The following is a 24,239-nucleotide window of genomic DNA, read 5'->3' on the forward strand; positions in this document are numbered from 1 at the left end:
GAAAAGAGAGAAAATGAGGGGGAAAAATTAGGGCGACAGAACATGAGAGACTCCTAACTCTGGGAAAGGAACACGGGGTAGTGGAAAGGGAAGGTGGGTGGGGGGGATGGGGTGACTGGGTGACGGGCACTGAGGGGGGCACTTGACGGGATGAGCACTGGGTGTTATACTATATGTTGGCAAATCGAACTTCAATAAAAAATATACATTAAAAAAAAGAGTCAGAAGTCAGAGGGGAAGAGGGGACCTGGAGTCCTGAGGGGGGGGGGAGAGGAGGGAACCGGAGACCCCGCCCCGGCCCACGTGATCCCCCCGCCCACGCGCTCCCGGCCGAGGGGGAAGGACGCGGCGCTGTCGGGCGGACCGCGGGGCCCGAGCGTCTGCGCGGCGGCAGCTGCTCCCACCCCGGCCGGACGGAGCGGGCAGCGGGCACCATGGAGCCCCCCTCGGCCTCTCCCCGAGCAGGGCGCGGCCCCTGGCAGGAGCTCCTGCTGGCCGGTGAGGGGGCCGATCCCCTGGGAGGGGCGGGAGGACCGGGGGAGCGGCGGCCTGGGGCCTGGGGCCTGGGGCGGGGGGACGGGGCTCCGCGGGGGACGGGGCGGCGGGCGGGGCGGGGGAGCCGGCTCAGCGACGGGGCGGCCTCGGGATCTGCAAGTGGGGAGTGAGGGGCTGGGTCCCAAGGGCCTCCTCACCGGGGACTCAGTTTTGCAACCTGACGGGAACCACACCCAGGGACCCTAAACCCTGGCCTTGCCACCACCCTGGGGTCCTGACCGATAAGCGCCAGACTCGGAGGGCCCTGGGGACGCTCAGCCCTGGTATTTGCAGCCGGGCCACCCCGGGGGACAGCACAGAGCAGACCAGTCCCTGCTCCCTGAGCTCACTTCTCTGGGAAGAAGAGAGACACACAAAGACGTCGAGAATGTCAGTTGCCCATAAAGTTCAGGGCCCACTTCTGGGTTCTCTATTCTGTTCCATTGATCTATGTGTCTGTTTTTGTGCCAGTGCCACACTGTCTTGATGACCACAGCTTTGTAGTACAACCTGAAATCCGGCATTGTGATGCCCCCAGATATGGTTTTCTTTTTTAAAATTCCCCTGGCTATTCGGGGTCTTTTCTGATTCCACACAAATCTTAAAATAATTTGTTCTAACTCTCTGAAGAAAGTCCATGGTATTTTGATAGGGATTGCATTAAATGTGTACATTGCCCTGGGTAACATTGACATTTTCACAATATTAATTCTTCCAATCCATGAGCATGGAATATTTTTCCATCTCTTTGTGTCTTCCTCAATTTCTTTCAGAAGTGTTCTGAAGTTTTTAGGGTATAGATCCTTTACCTCTTTAGTTAGGTTGATTCCTAGGTATCTTATGCTTTTGGGTGCAATTGTAAATGGGATTGACTCCTTAATTTCTCTTTCTTCAGTCTTATTGTTATTGTATAGAAATGCCACTGACTTCTGGGCATTGATTTTGTATCCTGCCATGCTACCAAATGGCTGTATGAGTTCTAGCAATCTTGGGGTGGAGTCTTTTGGGTTTTCTATGTAGAGTATCATGTCATTGGCAAAGAGGGAGAGTTTGACTTCTTCTTTGCCAATTTGAATGCCTTTAATGTCTTTTTGTTGCCTGATTGCTGAGGCTAGGACTTCTAGTACTATGTTGAATAGCAGGGGTGAGAGTGGACATCCCTGTCTTGTTCCTGATCTTAGGGGAAAGGTTCCCAGTGTTTCCCCATTGAGAATGGTATCTGCTGTGGGCTTTTTGTAGATGGCTTTTAAGATGCTGAGGAATGTTCCCTCTATGCCTACACTCTCAAGAGTTTTGATCAGGAATGAATGCTGTAATTTGTTAAATGCTTTCTCTTCATCTAATGAGAGGATCATATGGTTCTTGTTTTTTCTCTTGCTGATACAATCAATCACATTGATTGCTTTATGAGTGTGAACCAGCCTTGCATCTCCGGGATAAATCCCACTTGGTCATGGTGAATGTCATGTCAGGTACTGAAAAGGCCCTGAAGGGAACAGAAGAGGGAAAGGTCAGAGTGTGAGGACAGAAGGTCCTCAGAGGAGGCGTCAGGGCAGGCCTCTCCCAGGGACCCCCTGAGTGTGAGCAGGTATCTGAGGGCAGTGAGGGACTGAGCCACAGACATCTGAGGAAGAACATAGAAAACAGAGGAAATTAAGTTCAAAGGCCCAAAAGTAATGTCATCATGCCACTGACTTGACCAGCATGAGACACACAGAGACACCCAGATACGGGTGCACACTCACACACACACCTGGAGGCTGGGGGATTAGGACCTGCTCCATATCCAGGGCCCCAGCTCTCCATCCCAACACATAGGTCCAAACACTGATCTGTCCCCTCTTTTCCCTCCTAGTCTCACTCTTAATCTCCTGGAACCCGCTCACCACTGCCCAAGTCACTGTGGAATCCGTGCCTCCCAATGCTGCTGAAGGGAAGGACGCTCTTCTGCGGGTCCTCAATTTGCCTGGGGATACAGCAGGCCTTACCTGGTTCAGAGGGGAAATTGTAGCACCTGTCCATCAAATTGTATTATATGTAGTAGACACACGAGTAATTACCCCGGGGCCTGCACACAGTGGCAGAGAGATAATATACCCCAATGGATCCCTGCTGTTCCAGAACATCACCCTGAGCGACACTGGATCCTACATCCTACAAATCATAAACAGAAAATTTGAAACTGCACTAGTAACTGGAGAGCTCCGAGTATTCCGTGAGTAATTCCTCTCTCACCTCTAGTGTCGGGTGGGGGGCATTCTACTTCACACACACAGGATTCACAGGCTTGCACTGGGCCTCCATCCCTCTCTGCATTATGTCCTATGAGGGGTTCAAGCATTTAGGTGGGGACCCACACACACTGGAGACACATTTCCTGAGATACGAATTCCTTTCCTGGAATCCAGACTCTTGTGATCATCTGACCAAGACCCTGCAGGACTCATTCAAGGCCATGCCTGAGGGATCTTCCCCAGACTTCAGCCCAGAAAGCCTCTGCCCAGACCACTGTCTTGGGGCCCCTGATTCTGGTGACTCCGGGAGTCTGTGCCAGGATGGGGTTAGGGCTCCTGTGCAGAGCTGACTGGGAGCAAGGAATTCCCAAAAGCTGAAGCTGGTCACCAGCCAAGTGCTCAGTGTCAAGAGCCACATGAGGGGAGTGGCAGTACCTGGGCCTTCACCTGAGGCTCAGAATGGACAGCACAGACATAACAGGTCCCCAGTCCATTGGCCAACTGCTGTGGGGGACTGGGGGCCTCCAGAGGAAAGGCAGCTCCTCAGGGAGCAACAGAGCAGTAAGATGCTCCTGGCAGCTCCTCCTCCACCCAGATTCAGGCCCAGGGAGCCCTCTCCTGTGGGGTGAATAGGAACAGAGGCCATTTGATTGACCAGCTGCTATGGACAAAATTTAAATCAGATATTTCAGGATGTTAAAACTTAATTCACAGGCCTGGCAAGTAGACATCATCTACCGTTATTCCTCTTGCATCTGGGGAAACCAAGGCACAGGGAGAAACAGTCACTGAATAGGGGTCACACAAACTGATGAGCAGCACATCAGTCACCCAAGTTCTCTCTGCAGACCCAGCCCCATTGTCTCCTCCGTCAGTGGGAGGGATGCTGGTCTGGGTAGTGAGACCAAATGGAGGCTCACTCCAGTTTACTCAGAATGACCTGCCTCAGCAATCAGAGGGAGAATGCCCCTGCCCGCCACCCCAGGGGGCTCATCCTTACCTGCCTGTTTCCTGATGTGTTGCTGTGGCTCCCACTGGGGGGTAAGGGATGGGACTTGCCTTCCCCTCCCGACTCTGCGCCTGAAACCAGCACATGGTCCACGCGTAGCAGACTCAGTTGCTTTTGCTTAGGAGGGAAGGAGTGGATGGTGGGGGATTCTCTCCCGCTGGAGGGCAGAGAGCCTGTGTGGCCAGACCTCCTAGGATCCTGCACCCAGGACCCCTCTCTGAAGAGATGATGGATCATTCATCGCTCACCACCCCTGCTTCCTGATCATTCTCTGGCTCTTTGGTGGTCAGACTCGGCTCTGCCATGTAAGGGGTCGCTGCCTCATGTCACTCGTTATCAAACAGCCAGGGGGTGCTACATCTACATGCCGCGGGGGGGGGGGGGGGCGGGGGATGGGCTGAGAAGTGAACTGACCTCTGGGCTTGTTCCTGGTTTTTTCAACAGTAACTATTGCTCAGAACCCATTCTCTAGGGCAGGCTGTCAGGTCTGTGATGAACCAGGAGAGGTCCGGGGCTCTCTGCATTTGTCTCAAATACTGACCAAATACTGTAATCCACATTTGAGAGGGCCTGTGCTTTCAGGCACACAGAGCAGGGGCCTTACCTTCTCTCAGAGCTCAGATCTGCATGCATTTGTCTTGAGATACACACCTGCCTTATTCTTTTAAAGACTCAGTTTGGCTGAGAGCTGGAGATGCCAACTCTGACTCATGATACCTGTGGAAAGAGGTGCCTGGGGCCTCAGTTGGTTAAGCATCTGCTTTCAGTTCAAGTCATGATCCCAGGGAGCTGGGTTCGAAGCCTGGGTGGAGATCCCTGCTCAGTGGGGAATCTGCATCTCCTTCTTCCTCTGCCTGTTCCTCCCCTTGCTTATGTGCTCTGTCTCTGTAATAAATAGAATCTTTAAAAAAAAATGTCTGCTGAGGAATCACAGGTACCACACAGGGCAATGTTCTCTCTATTGTCTGCACAGCGGAGTTACACAAACCCAGCATCACAAGCAACAACTCCAGCCCCGTGGAGAATGCGGATTCTGTAGTGTTAATGTGTGAAGCTCAGACTCAGAGCACAAGCTGCCTGTGGTCAGTAAACACTAAGAGCCTCCCGGACAGTCCCAGGCTGGAGCTGTCCCTGGACAACAGGACTCTCACTGTACATGGTGTCACAAGGAATGACACAGGACCCTATGAGTGTGAAACTCGGAACCCAGTGAGTGCTGATCGTAGTGACCCATTCACCCTGAATGTGCTCTGTGAGTAATTTCTGTTCCTACCTGGTCCAGGCTGTCAGCTCAAGTCCACACAGCCAGAGGCCAAGCCACATCCCTCCTTTTGGGGTCCATGTCCATGATCCTCAGCTGGACACCCAGCCTGCCATGGCTTCTTGTCCTGCAAACTTGGACAGGCTCAGCCTAAACAAGACTAGAAGGGGATGGGCTGCTCCTTCCTGAGAGGGTCAAGCAGCCTGGGAGGGGAAACAGCTTCATGTCTCAGACCCAGGCTCAGTGAACACAGAGGGCTTCTTGTTGGGACGTTTTATCATTTTGTTTTATTTTAAAGATTTTATTTATTTTTTTATTTATTCATTCATGAGAGAGAGAGAGAGAGAGAGAGAGAGAGAGGCAGAGACACGGGCAGAGGGAGAAGCAGGCTCATGCAGGGAGCCTGAGGTAGGACTCAATCCTAGGACTCCAGGATCACACCCTGGGCCAAAGGCAGGCGCTAAACCGCTGGGTGGCCAGGGATCCCCTGGTTGGGACATTTATTTATTTTATTTTATTTTTTAAATTTTTATTTATTTATAATAGTCACCCAGAGAGAAAGAGAGAGAGGCAGAGACATAGGCAGAGGGAGAAGCAGGCTCCATGCACCGGGAGCCCGACGTGGGATTCGATCCCGGGTCTCCAGGATCGCGCCCTGGGCCAAAGGCAGGCACCAAACCGCTGCGCCACCCAGGGATCCCGGTTGGGACATTTAAAAACAAGGTTGGGACCCAGCTTAGAGGGACACTGTGGCTCTTATGCAGACTAGGAGGTTCCCCTTCCCTGGGATTCTATCCTGTGTGGCTTTATTCTGTTTGCTCCAGATGGCCCGGACACACCCACCATTTCCCCCTCAGACTCCTACTACCGTCTAGGGGCAAACCTCAGTCTCTCCTGCCACACAGCCTCTAACCCACCTGCACAGTATTCTTGGCTTATCAATGGGAGACTCCCGCCATTCACACAGGAGCTCTTTATCCCCAACATCACTGCCAACGATAGCGGATCCTATACCTGCCTCGTCTATAACTCTGGCACCTGCCTCAATAAGACCACAGTCAAGACCATCACCGTCTCTGGTAAGTGCATCCCTGGAGCATCTGTACTGAGCAGTGTGGTGAAGGTCTGTCTGCTTTTCAAAAAAGAGCCTATAAAAGTTATTTCCTATTTGCTTGATATGGTCAATCCCTAGGTCTGTCCCTCAACTCTCCCATGACATGTCTGCAGGCATTTCCTCCCCTTACTCTCAAAATTTTCATTGCAGACCTTGAGTTCCGCCTGGAACATGGAGAGAAGGGTTCTCAGCTCCAGAGAGCCCTATACACAAAGAGGACTTTGCAAATAGGGAAGAAAGAAGGATCCTCAAGTTCAAGTTGTTTTTTTGTTGTTGAATTGCAGAAGTGCTTTATATATTCTGGATGTTAACCTCTTACCAGATATGAGTTGCAAATGTTTCCTTCCAATCCATTCATTGCTGTCACTTTTTTATTTTTTAGTGAACTTTAATGTGACACTATATGACATGAACACAATGTGACATTAGTTTTGGGTGTGCAACATAGTGATCGAACAACTCTATACATTATACTGTGCCACACAATGTAACTCCCACCCATCACCAGGCAGCCCCATTAGAATATATTGACTGTATTTCATATCCTGTTCATTCCATAACTAGTGATACCACTCTGACAATTGTGTTTGGATGCACAGAAGTTTTCCATGTTGATGCAATCCCATTCATCTGTTCTTTCTTTTGTTGTCTTTGCTTTGGGTGTCATATCTAAGAAATCATTGGGAAATCCAGTCTCAATAAGTTTTTGCTTTGTGTTTTCTTCTAAGACTTTTACAGTTTAGACTCTTATGTTTAGCTGTCTGATCTTTTTTTATTTCTTTTAAAAAATATTTTATTTAAATTAAATTTGCCAACAGTGCTCATCCCATCAAGTGTCCTCCTTAGTGGCCATCACCCGATTACCCCATATCCCGACCCTCTTCCCCTTCTGCAAACCTTTGTTTGTTTCCCCAGAGTTAGGAGTCTGTCGTGGTCTGTCTTCCTCTCTAATTTTTTCCCACTTAGTTTTCCTCCTTTCCCTTATAGTCTCTTTCACTATTTCTTATACCACACATATGATTGAAGCCATAGGATAATTGTCTTTCTCCATTGACTTATTTCACTCAGCATAATACCCTCCAGTTCCATCCACATTGAAACAAATGGTAGGTACTAGTCCTTTTCGATGGCTGAGTAATATTCCATTGTATACATACACCACATCTTCTTTATCCATTCATCTGTTGAAGGATATTGTGGCTTCTTCCACAGTGTGGCTATTGTGGACATTGGTGCTATAAACATTGGGGTGCAGGTGTCTCGGCTTTTCACTGCATCTGTATCTTTGGGATAAATACTCAGTAGTGCAATTGCTGGGTCCTAAGGAAGCTCTATTTGTAACTTCTTGAGGAACCTCCACACAGTTTTCCAGAGTGGCTACACCAGTTCACATTCCCACCAACAGTGCAAGAGGGTTCCCTTTTCCATATCCTCACCAATATTTGTTGTTTCCTGCCTTGTTAATTTTCCCCATTCTCACTGGTGTGAGGTGGTATCTCATTGTGGTTTTGATTTGTATTTCCCTGATGGCACGTGATGTGAAGCATTTTTTCATGTGCTTATTGGCCAAGTGTAGGTCTTCTTTGGAGAAATGGGTGTTCATGTCTTCTGTCCATTTCGTGATTGGATTGTTTGTTTCTTGGATGTTGAGTTTGATAAGTTCTTTATAGATCTTGGATACTAGCCCTTTATCTGATATGTTATTTACAAATATCTTCTCCCATTCTGTAGGTTGTCTTTTAGTTTTGTTGACTGTTTCCTTTGCTGTGCAGAAGCTTTTTATCTTGATGAAGTCCCAATGGTTCATTTTTGCTCTTGTTTCCCTTACCTTCGTAGATATGTCTTGCAGGAAGTTTCTGTGGCCAAATTCAAAAAGGTTGTTGCCTGGGTTCTCCTCTAGGATTTTGATGGATTCTTGTCTCACATTTAGATCTTTCATCCATTTTGAGTTTATCTTTGTGTCTGGTGTAAGAGAGTGGTCTAGTTTCATTCTTCTGCATGTGGCTGTCCATTTTTTTCCAACACCATTTATTGAAGTGATTGTCCTTTTTCCAGTGAATATTCTTTCCTGCTTTGTCAAAGATGAGTTGACCATAGAGTTGAGGAACCATTTCTGGGTTCTCTATTCTGTTCCATTGATCTATGTGTCTGTTTTTATGCCAGTACTATACTGTTTTGGTGATCACAGGTTTGTAATAGAGCTTGAAGTCAGGCATTGTGATACCCCCAGTTTTGTTTTGTTTTGTTTTTTCAACATTCATCTGGCTATTTGGGGTCTTTTCTGGTCCCATACAAACTTTAAGATTGTTTGTTCCAATTCTGTGAAGAAAGTCCATGGTATTTTGATAGGGATTGCATTAAATATGTAAATTGCTCTGGGTAGCATTGACATTTTCACAATATTTATTCTTCCAATCCATGAAGATGAAATGTTTTCCCATCTTTTTATGTCTTCCTCTATTTCTTTCATAAGTGTTCTGTAGGTTTTAGAGTGTAGATGCTTTACCTCTTTGGTTAAGTTTATTCCTAGGTATCCTATGGCTTTGGGTGCAGTTATAAATGGGATTGATTCCTTAATTTCTCTTTCTTCAGTCTCATTGTTAGTGTATACAAATGCAACTGATTTTTGTGCACTAATTTTGTATCCTGCCAGATTACTGAATGGCTGTATGAATTCTAGCAGTCTTCGGGTGGATGGAATCTTTTGGGTTTTCTATATACAGTATCATGTCATCTGTGAAAAGGGAGAGTTTGACTTCTTCTTTGCCAATTTGAATGCCTTTTATTTCTTTTTGTTGCCTGATTGCTGAGGCTAGGACTTCCAATACTTCTAGTACTTCTAGTACTTCTAGTGGTGATAATGGATATCCCTGTCATGTTCCTGATCTTGTGGAAAGGCTCTCAGTTTTTCCCCATGAGAATGATATTTGCTGTGGACTTTTCATAAATGGCTTTTATGATATTGAGAAATGTTCCCTCTATCCCTATGATTTGAAGAGCTTTGATCAGGAATGGATGCTGTATTTTGTCAAATGCTTTCTCTGCATCTATTGAGAGGATCATATGTTTCTTGTCTTATCTTTTATTGATGTAATCTATCACATTGATTGCTTTATGAATGTTGAACCTACCTTTGCATCCCAGGAATAAATACCAGTTGGTTGTGGTGAATAATCGTCTTAAGGTACTGTTGGATCCTATTGGCTAGTGTCTTGGTGAGAATTTTTACATCCATGTTCATTAGGGAAAGTAGTCTATAATTCTCCTTTTTGGTGGGGTCATTGTCTGGTTTTAGGATCAAGGTAATGCTGGCTTCATAGAATGAGTTTGGAAGTATTCCCTCCATTTCTATCCTTTGAAATAGCTTTAGTAGAATAGGTATTATTTCTTCTTTAAATGTTTGGTAGAAAAGAAGACATACACATGGCCAACAAACACATGAGAAAATGCTCCGCATCACTTGCCATCAGAGAAATACAAATGAAAACCACAATGAGATACCACCTCACACTAGTGAGAATGGGGAAAAGTTAACAAGATGGGAAAGAACAAATGTTGGAGAGGATGTGGAGAAAGGGGAACTCTCTTGCACTGTTGGTGGGAATGTGAACTGGTACAGCCAATCTCGAAAACTGTGTGGAGGTTCCTCAAAGAGTTAAAAATAAAACTGCCCTACAACTCAGCAATTGCACTGCTGGGGATTTACCCCAAAGATACAGATGCAGTGAAATGCCAGGACACCTGCACCCCGATGTTTATAGCAGCAATGTCCACAATAGCCAAACTGTGGAAGAAGCCTCAGTGTCCATTGAAAGATGAATGGATAAAGAAGATGTGATGATGGAATATTAATCAGCCATTAGAAACGACGAATATCCACCATTTGCTCCGACGTGGATGGAACTGGAGGGTTATTATACTGAGTAAGTAAGTAAGTCAATCGGAGAAGGGCAAACGTTATATGGTTTCATTTATATGGGAAATATAAGAAAGAGTGAAAGGGATTACAGGGGAAAGGAGAGAAAATGAGTGAAAATATCAGAGAGGGAGACAGAACATGAGAGAATCCTAACTCTGGGAAACGAACAAGGGGTAGTGGAAGGGGAGGTGAGCAGGGAGATGGGGTGACTGGGTGACGGGCACTGAGCGGGGCACTTGACGGATTGGACACTGGGTGTTATGCTATATGTTGGCAAATTGAACTCCAATAAAAAAATACAAAAAAAGTAAATATTTGGTAGAATTCCCCTGGGAAGCCATCTGGCCTTGGAGTTTTGTGTCTTGGGAGGTTTTTGATGACTGCTTCCATTTCCTCACTGGTAATTGGCCTGTTCAAGTTTTTTATTTCTTTCTGTTTCAGTTTTGGTAATTTGTCGGTTTCCAGGAATGCATCCATTTCTTCCAGATTGCCTAATTTGTTGGCCTATAGTTACTCATAATACATTTTAAAAATCATTTGTATTTCCTTGGTATTGGTTGTGATTGCTCCTCTTTCATTCGTGATTTTACTAATTTGAGTCTTTTTTCTTTTTAATAAGGCTTCCTAGGGGTTTGTCTATCTTATTAATTTTTTAAAATAAATTTTTATTTATGATAGTCACAGAGAGAGAGAGAGAGAGAGAGAGGCAGAGACACAGGCAGAGGGAGAAGCAGGCTCCATGCACCGGGAGCCCGATATGGGATTTGATCCCGGGTCTTCAGGATCGTGCCCTGGGCCAAAGGCAGGTGCCAAACCGCTGCACCACCCAGGGATCCCCTCTTTGGTGATGTTCTGCTTAGAAAATCTGTCCTTTGCTGAGAATGCCGTGTTGAAGTCTCCTGCTATTAATATATTATTATCTATATATCTCTTTACTTTGGTTATTAATTGGTAGATATACTTGGCTGCTCCCACATTAAGGGCATAAATATTCATACTTGTTAGGTCTTCTGGTTGGATAGACCTTTTATGTATGATATAATGTCTCTCTTCATCTCTTATTACAGTCTTTGGTTTAAAATCTATTTATCTGATATGAAGATTGCTACCTCAGTTTTCTTTTGAGGACCATTTGAATGGTAAATCGTTCTCCACCACCTCATTTTCAATCTGGAGGTGTTCTTAAGCCTAAAATGAGTCTAGCATAGATTAGACATAATCTATGATTAGATTAGATACATTAGATAGATAGATTAGATTATCTACAAGCATTTAGACTTGTAGATAGCATATAGATGGGTTGCTTTTTAATCCAGTCTGTTCCCCTGAGTCTTTTGATTGGATCATTTAGCCCATTCACTTTCAGAGTAACTATTGAAAGAGATGAATTTAGTACCATAGTATTACCTATACAGTCCCTGTTTCTGAAGATTGGTTTTTTGGGGTGCTTTTTCCTTCACTTATAGGGTCCCCCTTAATATTTCTTGGAGAGCTTGTTTGGTGGTCACATATTCTTTCAGTTTTTGTCTATCCTGAAAACTCTTTGTCTCTCCTTCTATTCTATTGAGCCTTGCTGGGTAAAGTATTTTTTTTTCTTGGATAGAGTATACTTGGCTGCATGTTTTTCTCATTTAGTACCCCGAATATATCATGCCAGCCCATTTCTGGCCTGCCAGGTCTCCATGGATAGGTCTGCTGCTAATATGATATTTCTCCCCATATAAATTAGAATCTCTTGTCTTGAGCTGATTTTAGGATTTTTTCTTTATCTCTGAAATTTGCAAGCTTCACTATTATATGTCGGGGTGTTGATCAGTTTTTATTGATTTTGGGGGGGCTCCTCTCTATCTCATAGATATGAATGCCTGCTTCCTTTCCCTGATGAGGGAAGTTCTCAGCTATAATTTGTTCATATATACTTTGTGGTCCTCTCCCTCCACATCTTCTGCAATCCCAATGAGGTGAATATTATTCCTTCTCAAACTATCACTTATTTCCTGAAGCCTCTCCTTGTAGGTTTTTGATTGTTTTTCTCTTTTTCCCTCAACTTCCTTCCTTCTATCAACTTGTCTTCTATGTCACTCTCACCTCATTAACCCCAGCAGTTAGAGCATCCACCTTAGATTGCATCTCAGTTAAAGTATTTTTAATTTTGGCCTGATTAGATCGAAATTCTGCAGTAAGAAAATCTCTAGAGTCCTTTATTGCTTTTTTCAAGAGCTACCAATAACTTTATAATTGTATCCCTGAATTGTATCTCTGACATGCTACTTAAATCCATATCCATTAGATCTGTGGCAGAGAGTATTACTTCTGGTTCTTTCTTTTGTGGTCAATTTTTCCTTCTAGTAATTTTGTCCAGTGCAGAATGGCTGTATGAGGGAGCAGCGTCAAAAATAACCATAACCTAAATGAAACACACCCTAGACAATTCCAAAGAGGTCAGGGAGCAGAAGAGAAAAGAAAAAGAAAGGAAAAGAAAAGAAACCCCATGAAAGTGAAAAAATTTTAAAATAGTAAAAAATTAAAAAATAAGGGTGGGGAGGAAGTGGTTGGGGAGAGAGAATATAGTCTCAGAGTGGACCAAGAGGGTAATCCTCTTGCTTCAGAGTATACTTTGTTCTGTATGTTAGAAGGTGCTTGGAGAATACCCAGGTGATTCAGCAGTTTAGCACCTGCCATCAGCCCAGAGTGTGGTCCTGGAGTCCTGGGATCGAGTCCCACATTGGGATCCCTGCGTGGGGCCTGCCTCTCCCTCTCCCTCTGCCTGTGTCTCTGTCTCTGTCTGTCTCTCTTTCTCTCTCTCTCTGTCTTTAATGAATAAATAAATAAAATCTTTAAAAAAAGAGGTAATAATTTCCAAATTTATATAAACCAGCAAAACTTATATAGAGACACAACAGCTACCACAGAAACAAAAACAAGATAAAAGGGGTGGGGGGCAGAATGGGAAGGAAGAGAGAATATAATCTCACAGAATGAACCAACATGGTGTTCCACTTGGTTCTGAGTGTGTTTTGGTTTGTATGTTAGAAGGTACTAAATTCCAAAATTATAAAACAAAACAAGGCTAAAAAAAAAAAAACCAACCCATAACTTATATATCTACAAAAATTAAATTTAATATGTTGAAAGGAATCCAAAAATTAAGAATATATCTATAGCATGTAATTGTAAAAATAATGAAAGTCAAAAAGGAAAAAACTTAAAAGTGAAGAGTTGATAAGATATTGGAGTTATAGCAGGAAAAAAAATATTGGATATTTTTAACCTGAAAGGTAAACAACTTATAAGGGAAAAACCTCAAGTTCTAGAAATTATTTTCCCTCAGTTCTGGAGCTTTCCAGTGCTGCTTGGTCAGTAAATTTGCTATTCCCCTGTTTTTCCAGCTGTTCTGGGGGAAGGGCCTGCTGCACTGATTCTCAGGTGTCAGGGACAGAGATGCCCTGCCTTTGGCCTGGCATGAAGCTGATTGTCCTGTGAGGCCTTTGTTTCCCAGGCCCCGCCTCTCCCAGGTGAAAGAAAAGAAAGGGCAGTGGCCAGATCTCCAGCCCTGGAGGCAAAAGCTCCCCAGGTGTACCAAGCTGCAGTCTCTCAGTGCATACTGGTTTAGGTCCTCCCGGGAGTATGCATGGGGGCACTGATTTGTAGAAATTTGTAGGGGCCTAGCAGCAGGAGAGCTTTCCCTGTCTTGTGCACTCCTCATTCCTCCTTTCCCAGAGGGAATGGAGGATAGCTAGCTTCTGTATGTTTCCTGGCTCTGGGACAGAAAGTGCTGTGCTGCTGGATTTTTGCCCCTGGAAGGGATGGAGGATAGCCTGTTTCTGTTCACTGCCAGGCAACCTTCCCAGCCTGCCTCTCCCAGATGCCCCAGGAGGATTGCTGCGTTCCAGTCCTGTACTGCAATCTGACTGCAGTTTGCACTTTATGGTACCAGTTAAGCTTTCTCCTGGGTGCCCCTATTTTTACTGTGTCTCTAGGAATATTGAGACTTCACTGCCCCTCCTGCGATTCTGCTATATTTCCCCCACTGAGCCCTTTCCAGTCAGGGAAGACTCTCTCAGGAGCAGATTTCTAAAGTTTCCAATTCTGCACTGCACTGTTTTCCTGCAGTGACTTTCCAAGGCTCCCTCCCCCGCTGATTATCTTCTGATATATCCCCTCCATTCCTCTTCTCTGCCTTCTTACCTTGTAAGAAGTGATCACTTTTCTCTCTGTAGCATTCCAGCTGTTCTCTCTTTATACCTCAGGTTGAATTCATAGGTGTTCAGGAAAGTTTGAAAGTTATCTAAGTCTAGGGGACCAGATGAAACAAGGACCCCTACTCTTCTGCCATCTTGCCTCCTTCTCATTGTCTGATCACTTGAAGTTAATTTTTGTACATGGTATAAGGTCGGATCCAACTACATTCATTTTCATGGATATCCAGTGTTCCCACACCATTTGTGGATTACATTTTTTCTTCATTGAATGGTCATGACAACCTTATTGAAATCATTGGACCACATATGACAGAGTTTGTTTCTGGGGTGCCTATTCTATTCCATTTCTCTCTATGTCTGTCTTTATATCACACTCCTGTTAAGGTGGTTACTGTAACTTTGAAGTCAGGAAGTAGGAATCTTTCCCCCTGATGATGTGGTTGCTGGCCATGTGAAGGGAAGAGATTCCTGGTGCTGATATTACAGAGACATCCAGGCAGAGCAGACACATGACTGAGGACCAGAATGTGAGGGATGGTGGAGGGTGTAGGCCTCTCCTTATAGAGCATCACCTGAAAAAAGACACTTATCCTTCTGCAGACAGGAGAGTCATATTCTTGAGTACATTTACAGAGCCTGCTGGGGCTCTCAGATGTATGAGATCTCAGAGGAAGATGTGTGGCCTCAGGCCAATTCTCATTCCATCACCTCCTGTGTTTCTCTGCAGAGCCAGTGCCAAAGCCCTCTCTCTGGGTCACCAACTTCACAGTCACAGAAAATAAGGACTCTGTGGTCCTGACTTGCTCCACAAGTAATGCGGGGGTCTCTATCCAGTGGTTTTTGAATGGCCAGAATCTAAAGCTCATGGAGAGAAGGAACTTGTCCCAGGGCAACAGCAACCTGACCATACACCCTGTCAAGAGGGAGGATTCTGGGAATTACCAGTGTGAGGTCGCCAACCCCGTCAGTTCCAGTAAAAGTGACCCCATCAAGCTGGATGTGATCTGTGAGTGACCCTTGACCACTCACCCTTCCTTCAGTATATTTTGCTGGGAGGGGATATCAAATGGATGCATCCTCAGAGAAGGCGAGAGCCTCCTTCATAGTGTGTAGGACAATGTGAATAAGGATCTCCAGAATTAAATTAATCTTGTCAGCATTTTGGTTCTGATATGTATCAGCTGTTGGACATCAGGCAAGACGCTCAACCTGCTAAATTTCATTGAGCTTATGAGATGAAATCCTGAGATAGTATCATACACAGATTTAGGACTCAATGAAATTTAGAGGTATTTTTCCTTTATTAAGTTTTTGTTACTAGCTGTAATGTCATGTGGACTTGAGATTAAGTGCTGTATTATCAAGTTCCAGCTCTGTGACTTTTACTGATTTGGATAAGCCCTTTAAACGCTCAGATACTCATTTTGCACAGTGGGGATGATACCAAGCCCCTCATGGCAGGAGAAGAGCAGATGAGATAATATTTCTCTTGTGCCTTGCATAGAGCTGACCTCAAAAGCAGTCAGAATGTTATTCTCTTTAATCAGTACTGAATGGACAGGTAAGGGCCTTCTTTTAAGACCAACAATGATAAAAAAGGAAGACAGGAAGAGGTATAATATGAGAGGATGAACAGTCCCAGAGGTGGGGGGACAATGTAAAGATTAGAGAAAGTCCAAGGTTTCACTGTGAGGAACAGAAATGATGTAGCAGTCGGGGGTGAGGACTATGTGGTGACCACACACACACACCACCCAGACCTCAGTGGCCTTGCCTTACTCCCTAAGCAGGCCCTTCCCCCACCATCCCTCTTGGTGTCCCCAGATTCGACTTGGGACTCGTTCCCCTCCCTTTTTCTTCTTATTTCAGATGAAAGAAGCACCACAGGCCTCCCTGTGAGGTCCATCATTGGCACTGCACTTGGGGTTCTGCTTGGAATAGCACTCACAGCTTCCCTGGGGTGTCTCTTGCTCTGCACAAAGACTGGAAGGTAAAATGGCATTTCCCACAAACTTATCCTGTCCCACAGCTCACCCCCAGACAGGAAGACCCTGTCCTGACCCATGATTCTGGGCTGGCTCTTCCAGGCCTCCCATCTGCCCCCTGGGTTTTCCCTCTCATTGCATCAGGCTCCCTCCCGACCACCTGCTGACCTGGGTGCTTCATTCACAGCCTCCTTGGTTATAAATTAGGGGCAACTAGGAAACAGCTCCTCAGGGTTGTCCTGGTTCACTTATCAAATCTACAGCAATGCTGTAAGTGATCAATAACAGCACCTCCCCATAGTTTATTTAAGACTATATACCATGTGAGGTGGATTTGTGACCTCAGGATATGAGGGTGGTCCTGGCCAATGCCACCCAAGGGAGACTGGAATAACCTGCCAGGCCAGGCAGGGTCATCCCCCAAAATGGCAGATACAGGAATCAGAGCCTCTGTTGTGTGAGATCAGAGAACCTGGGCTCATCCAGGGAGAGATCCTGTGACATGCTTTATGCCTCTTCCAGGCAGATAGAGATGGAATAAAGGCTGTTGTCACATTACAGCATCTTCTGGCCTGAGAGAGTGAGGGTCTGACCACATCAGGGGCCCCGCATTCAGGGATCCAGCATCCCCAGGGCTCCCCACATGTCCTGAACATACACCTGCAGCCTTTCCCCTTCCGCTCAGTCAAACCCTCATGTTTGATTCCTCTCCTGGGTCCTCCATCTCTTTTCAGGACAATTTCTCCTAGATTTCATTGTCTGCAGGTCTTCCCCTCTGGGCCTGGGACAGATGTGCTCCCAAGGCCTTTCCTTTCTCCTCTCCTGGGCCCTTGCTTTCTTAATCAGCAGTGGTGGAGAGAGGAATTCTCAAACTCCTGCCTGAATGAGGATTTTCCTTTTCCCCTGCTCTGACACCAAATGCTGTGACTTCACCTTGCACCCCTCACCCATAAGCATGATCTCTTCTAGGGCCAGTGCCTGGCATGATGTCAGAGAGCTCTGGCATCCAGCATCCACTGCCCGTGAGTATTGTTCAGCCCTGGTGGTACTGGGAGCTCCATAGATCTGCCCCACAATGTCCACTCCTGGAGTCACCCCCTTGACTTCTGACTCTTTCTCTGGGGCTTCAGCCAGGGTACCTCCACTACCTATAATTCCTGACCTCTGGAAATCTGATCATTAGTCAGCACCTGGCCATCACTGGGCTCTAAAATGGACCATCAGTCTCCCTGGGAGGTTATCCTTTTGTGGTTCTCTGAGAGCTAAAGACATGTCCCTGACTGGGAGGGTGAGCTCAAGCTTCCTCACAGCCCTGGGTGCTAATTCCTGTCTCTGCTCTCAGGCCATGGTCCAGCCAGCAGCAACACATCCCCGGTAAGCTCACTCCTCCCCCACTCTTTCCACTGGGGACCAGGCTGTGCAGGCTCAATGCAGGGCCACCAATCAATTCCACAGGACAACACAAGGCCTTTGTCCCCCAGTAGCCAGGACAAGGCAAGCCTCATTCCGGCCAAGAATGGATCGACCCTCTCCTGGGGCAGGACCAGCCCCCACCATGTACTGAGTTTTCCCTGCTCCCTGGCCTAGTGTGAACCCTGGAGGTCATCCAGGGGCAGATGGGCACTGAGACCATCAGCCAGGGGTCAAGAGCTAACAGGATTGGGGCAGAGAATGCAGTGGGGAATGAGCTGGGACAGGGGTTTGGGTTAGCGGGCTTGGAGAAGGCTGCTCAAGAGGCAGATCTGGTCACTTCTTCTCTGTTATCAACACCCATTCTCTTCTGTTTAGGACTCACTGTCCAGCCCCATGGCAGCAGTTTCTATCTACCAGGTGAGTAGGGCAATGGATGTTCTGGTCCCTAAATCCCAAGGGGGCTGAAGATCTGCCTCTAACCTACCCCTGGCTGTGCATTCAGGTTCAGGAAACAGCAGAGTAAAGCAAGAGTAGGGGGATGGTAGGGGGAAGAAGGGGCCTGTGGCAGGAACCTGCCACACAGCCAGGCTCCCAGAGAGCAGCCCTATTATGCCTGGAACCTGAAAGTCTCCCAGATATGTTCTAAGAGGGTTACAGGGGTTCAGAGGCTTCTTCTTGTTTTACAGGAATTACAACACCCTGACACAAACATTTACTGGCAGATTAAACCCAAAGCAGAAGTAGCTTCTTAGTTTCCCCATGGTACTGCTCCTTGCATGGACCCTCCTGAGACTCCAGACCTAAGTGGTGTCGGGAGCCGCTATCTGAGCCAGAGAACCAGCAATAAACCTTGAGGATATTCAGGGACATGGATCAATTCTGGTCAAGTTCATCAACCTTCTCTACAAACTGCTGGTGAGCAGCCTGGACCTAGTCATTTGACTGTGGAGTCACTTCCTCCAGTGATATGCACAGCACCCTCACTGCCCTAGGTGGTGGAGACAGAGGCCAGTCCATCTCCACATGCTCCTTGTTAAGAATGGAGAAAAAAAAAAAAAAAAAAAGAATGGGAGAAAGCAGACACACCTAGAAGATCAAGGCTCCCAAGCCCTGGGAAGGCCTGAGGGTCCTCAGCACCACGGACAGCGTCTCAGCCCTGCTCCTCCCAGGACTTGAGCAGGGAGGAGCAATGAGGGACTGCTGGAGAGGCTGCCCATTTCTGTTCTACAGAAGAGAGTGCAGTGAGGCAGAAGTAGCATTTTCATGGGACAACCCGATTCTGCTCTCATCTCTCAATCCTAAACACTTTACACATGTGTGGATGTTCCTCTCTGGCACAACCATTCCAGCTCCCTGCATGGCTGATGGCTGCCTCCAGAGTGTGGCCTCAGGGCAGATGGGAGTCTGCTCCAGCCTCTTGGGAGACAACCTGCCCCCTGAGATTCAAGCCACTCCCTTGCCTACTGAAGGCAGAAATGTTTCATGATGAACTTCTGACCCTTCATGCCTGACCTTGGAAACACACCCATTACCCATCACCCAGCCCCCCTGAGCACAACATCCTGTTTCCTGAGCCCCAGGCAGCAGGGCTGAGCAGAACCCTGGGCTCTTCCCCCAGCTCCTCCTGACTGATCCCTGTGCCTGGTGTCAGAGTCCTTTGCCCTCTGCCTGCCCTTCTGGGCAGAGTAAACGTTCCACCCAAGGGCAAGTGGAGCCTGAAGATCTCCCAGGGTAGAAGCCAACATTTGAGGGTTCCTGCATCTGCCTGTGACCCCTCAGAGGGAGAGAAAAGACTAGGCCCCTCAGAGCCTCCCCCATCTCCTCCTTCACATCCACATTCTATCTACAGAACCAACTCTGATGTTACGGACCCAGCCCTGCCCTTCTATGGGGCTCAGGTCCATTCTGTCCACTGACAGTGTCCAACATAAGGGCCACCTGGGTGCTCTTCTCTTTATGATTTCTTTCTTTCTTTCTTTCTTTCTTTCTTTCTTCTTTCTTTCTTTCTTTCTTTCTGCTTTTAGTTTGGTTCCCTTTTCTCTTATTTTCCTAGTTCTTGTGGTAAACTTAGATGACCAATTTGAGTATTTCCTCACTTGTAAGCATTTCTGGGTACAAATTCCCTACTCAGGGTGGCTCAGAGGTTTGGTGCCTGCTTTTGGCCTGAGGCGTGATCCTGGAGTCCCGGGATCGGGTCCCGCATACGGCTTCCTGCATGGAGCCTGCTTCTCCCTCTGCCTGTGTCTCTGCCTCTCTCTCTCTCTCTGTGTCTCTCATGAATAAATAAATAAAATGTTTTTTAAAAAAACACAAATTCCCCACTCAGCACAGGATAAGCTGCATCCCACAAATAGTGAAGATTCTTTTTGTGTATTTAATTTAATTCTGTGTATTTTTAAAATTTCTTTTGAGACTAGCTTTTTGATCCATAGTTTATTTACATATATGTATCTTACTTTCCAAATGTTTCGGAGATTTTTCTGTTATTGATTTCTAGTTTGATTACTATTTTTATTTTTTTAAAGATTTTATTTATTTATTCATGAGAGACACACAGAGGCAGAGAAACAGGCAGAGGGAAAAACAGGCTCCCTGTGGGGAGCCCAATGTGGGACTCCATCCCAGGGCCCCAGGATCACAACCTGCGCCAAAGGCGGATGCTCAACCGCTGAGCCACCCAGGAGCCATGATTACTATTTTTAGAGAATATTCTCTGATTTCAATTATTTTAATTTTGCTTAGGGGCAGAACTCATGGGTGGCTCGGTCAGTTAAGGTCTGCCTTCGTCTCAGGTCATGATCCCAGGTTGGGGTAAAGCCTCCCCCCATCAAGTTTCACATGGGCCCCCTCCTCAGTGGAGGGCTTACTTCTCACTCTGCCCCTCCCTCTGCTTGTGCTCCTTCCCTCTCTCTCTCTCCATAACAAATAAATAAAATCTTTGAATATATTTGATGGGCACCTGGGTGGCTCAGTCAGTTAAAGGTATGCCTTCAGCTTGGGTCATATTCCCAGGGTCTTGGGATCATGCCCCACATAGGCCTTCCTGCTCAGTGGGAGCCTGCTACTCCCTCTGCTACTCTTTCCTGTGCTCTCTCACTCTCTCTCTCTAAAAAATAAATAGTCTTAAATTTGGTTTGGGGCACCTGGCTGCCTTGGTCAGTGGAGCTTGTGTCTCTTGATGTCAGTATCGTTAGTTTGAGCCCCCAAAGGGGTGAAAGAAGTGGTTATTTCAAAACAATGTAAACAGGGTTAGCTTTAGATTGGACACCAAACATAAGCAATGGAGAAGGATGAATTGGATATCTTTTCTTTTGGCCATTCTTTTTAGCAGGTCAGCTGGCAACAAATTTTCATATTCTTCCTCCATCTGAAAATTTCCTTATTTCCCCTTTACTCCTGAGGATCATTTGCCAGAGACAGGATTTGTCCTCCACTTAAAAAACAGGCCACTTCCTTCTGGCCTCCATGCCATCAGATATAAAACCTACCGTCACTTGAATCAGTGTTCCTTAATATGCAATGGGTTGTTATTCTGGCTGTTTTTCAAGACAGTCTTTTCTCTTGTTTTTAGTTTTCAGAAATTTGTCATGTGTCTTAGTGATGCTTATCATGTTCGGGCTTCACTCAAGCTAAATTTGGACTATTATTTCTTCAGAACTTTTTCAGCCCATACTTTTTTCCTTCTTCAGGTATGCAGTAGCACCAGTGTGAGATCCTTTCTTTTTTAAGATTTATTTATTTATGGGATGCTTGGGTGGCTCAGCAGTTGAGCATCTGTCTTTCACTCAGGGCGTGATCCTGAGGTCCAGGATCAAGTGCCGCATTGGGGTCCCTGCAGGGCGCCTGCTTCTCCTTCTGCCTATGTCTCTGCCTCTCCCTCTGTGTCTCTCATGAATAAGTAAATAAATCTTTTTTTTATTTTTAAGAGTTTTTAAAAATTTATTCATGAGAGACAGAGAGACAGAGACACAGGCAGAAACGCAGGCAGAGGGATAAGCAGGCTCCATGCAGGGAGCCCAATTGGGACTCAACCCGGGGACCCCAGGACCACGCCTTGGACTGAAGTCAGGCGCTAAACCACTGAGCCACCCAGGGATTCCAATAAATCTTTTTTTTAAGGTTTATTTATTTATTTGGGAGAGAGAGATAGAGAGATGCTCCTGAGAATGGGGAGGGCAGAGGAAAAGAATCCTCAAGCAGATTCCCCACTGAGCAGGGAGCCCAGTGCCGGGCTTGACCTCAGGACCCTGACATCATGACCTGAGCCCAAATCAAGAGACCACAAGTCAAGGAGTATTAGCAGACTCCAGAAACTGGAAAAGGCAAGAAAATGGATCTACCTCTAGAACCTCTAGGAAGGAATGTGGACTTGCAAATATATTTATTTTAGCTCAGTAAAACCCATATTGGACTTCTGACCTCCCAAAACATAAGATAAGAAATGTCTGTTGCTTTTGAGCTGTCGTGTTGGTGGTTATTTGTTACAGCAGTAACTGGAAGCTAATGTAGACATCATAGTAGATTATATTGTTGTATTAATATCAAATTGGGGGAACTTGAGTATCATTCATTGGATATATAGGAGAAAATCCTGGTTCTGATGAGATATCGGCTGAAGTTAGAATGAAGTATTAAGATACCTATAACTTTCATTTGATTCATCAAAAAATCATATATATATACATATATGTAAAATGAAGGTTTGTATGCATGCTAATGAGTATATTTACATGTATACACATAGAATACACATGTGGCATTGGTAAATAAGCATGAAAGATATATGAGAGTTCCCTCTAATAATAATCTTGCAACTTTCTCTAAGTTTGATGTTTTGTAATTGGTGGGGCCTAATATTTTAGAAGTACATACAAAGTGTTTCCAAACAATATTGTATGATTTCTAATATTGAATCCAGTGGGTGGAGGAGTATAAGGGAGATAGGTACAGCAAGGTTCACAGGATTTGATACTTTGGAGCTGGAGATGGGTACATGGGGGTTCAGGATACTATCAGGATACTATTCTCTCTGATATAATGAACTAGAGTCCATTTGTACACGTTTGTATACAAACTCTCTTTGTATATCTGAGATTCTCCATATGAAAAGATTTTAAGGAAAGAGAATAAATTTTCCACTTCATAAGTTTAATCAGTTTCATAGAACTTTCAAGACAAATCGTCTCAAAATCAGACAAGTTGGGATCCCTGGGTGGCGCAGCGGTTTGGCGCCTGCCTTTGGCCCAGGGCGCGATCCTTGGAGACCCGGGATCGGGTCCCACGTCGGGCTCCCGGTGCATGGAGCCTGCTTCTCCCTCTGCCTTTGTCTCTGGCGCTCTCTCTCTCTCTCTCTGTCTCTCAGTCTTTCATGAATAAATAAATAAATAAAATCTTAAAAAAAAATCAGACAAGTTCATCCATAGAAAAGAGAGAATATCCCCCAACTCATTCTGAGGTTACTATAACCTTTAAATGGAAAGAGGACCAACAACCAATGTACAAAAAGAGGAAAGTATCAGGCCAGTCATCCTGATGTACAGAGAGGCAAAAATGCTAGACAAGGTATTCTCAAACCAAATTCAATAGTACATAGAATAAGACAGTAGACCAGGACTAAGTTCAGTTTGTCCCAGGAAAGCAAAGGTGATTGAACATTAGAAGCATATAAATGGGGGGCACCTGGGTGGCTCAGTGGGAGAAGTGGCTGGCTCTTGATTTTGGCTCAGGTCATGAAGTCAGGGCCCTGGGTTAGATCCCCTTATGAGGCTCAGAGTTCAGTCAGGAGTCTCCTTGTTTCCTTTCTCTCTCTCTCTCTCTCTCTCTCCTCTCTCTCTCTCTCTCTTTCTTTTAAGATTTATTTATTTATTCATGAGAGACACAAAAAGACAGAAAGAGACAGGCAGTGAGAGAAGCAGGCTCTCTGTGGGGAGCCTGATGGAGGACTCAACCCTAGGACCACAGGATCATGAGGTGAGCCAAAAGCAGTTGCTCAACCACTGAGCCACCCAGGTTTCCTCCTTGTGGATTTCTCTCCCTGTGCTCCTGCCCATCCCTGCTCTCACAAATAAATAAATATATCTTTTTAAAGAAGGCATTTATAACTGGAAGAGAGCTGGAACTTCTTGGGTGCTAACAATGTTCTGTTTCCTGATCTAGCTGCCAGATTCATGGGCGTTTTTGAAAACTCAGTAAGCAAAACATTTCACTATGTAATGGTCCTCTACCTCCTCAACTTTTTATGATATAAACTCTTTGAAAGACCACCAGACATGCTGTCATGTAGGATGTCCATATTCTGACTTTGTTTCCTTATGGTGTCATTTCACTTGCTTCTCTAAACCCTATACTTCCCTTTTATTGGAAAATGAATATCAAAGCTTAAATAGATTCAGGTTACATTTTTTTCATCAAGAATGCTTCTTGGGTTTTATATTGCATCATATTAAGAGGCCTTTCTTAACTAGTTGTCTAGACTTATGCCAGTGTCACTATTTTAGTGACAAAAATTGGGGACAGCCCGGGTGGCTCAGTGGTTTAGTGCCACCTTCGGCCCAGCGTGTGATCCTGG

The 24,239-nt window shown here is 45.6% G+C and overlaps 1 protein-coding gene across 1 annotated transcript; it reads left to right on the plus strand.

Annotated features, from left to right (window-relative positions):
* Positions 1 to 405: 405 nt before the first annotated feature.
* On the plus strand, positions 406 to 18,442 carry CEACAM23 (carcinoembryonic antigen-related cell adhesion molecule 23). The gene is given in 10 exon segments (NM_001097552.1): positions 406 to 498; positions 2,390 to 2,749; positions 4,751 to 5,029; positions 5,863 to 6,117; positions 15,001 to 15,279; positions 16,143 to 16,263; positions 17,228 to 17,280; positions 17,601 to 17,632; positions 18,047 to 18,088; positions 18,358 to 18,442. Coding segments are annotated over 10 exon segments (1,551 nt in total). The 5' UTR covers positions 406 to 434; the 3' UTR covers positions 18,424 to 18,442.
* Positions 18,443 to 24,239: the final 5,797 nt, after the last annotated feature.

This window comes from Canis lupus, chromosome 1 (genome assembly GCF_011100685.1).
Source record: "Canis lupus familiaris isolate Mischka breed German Shepherd chromosome 1, alternate assembly UU_Cfam_GSD_1.0, whole genome shotgun sequence".
In the NCBI taxonomy this organism is placed as follows: Eukaryota; Metazoa; Chordata; class Mammalia; order Carnivora; family Canidae; genus Canis; species Canis lupus.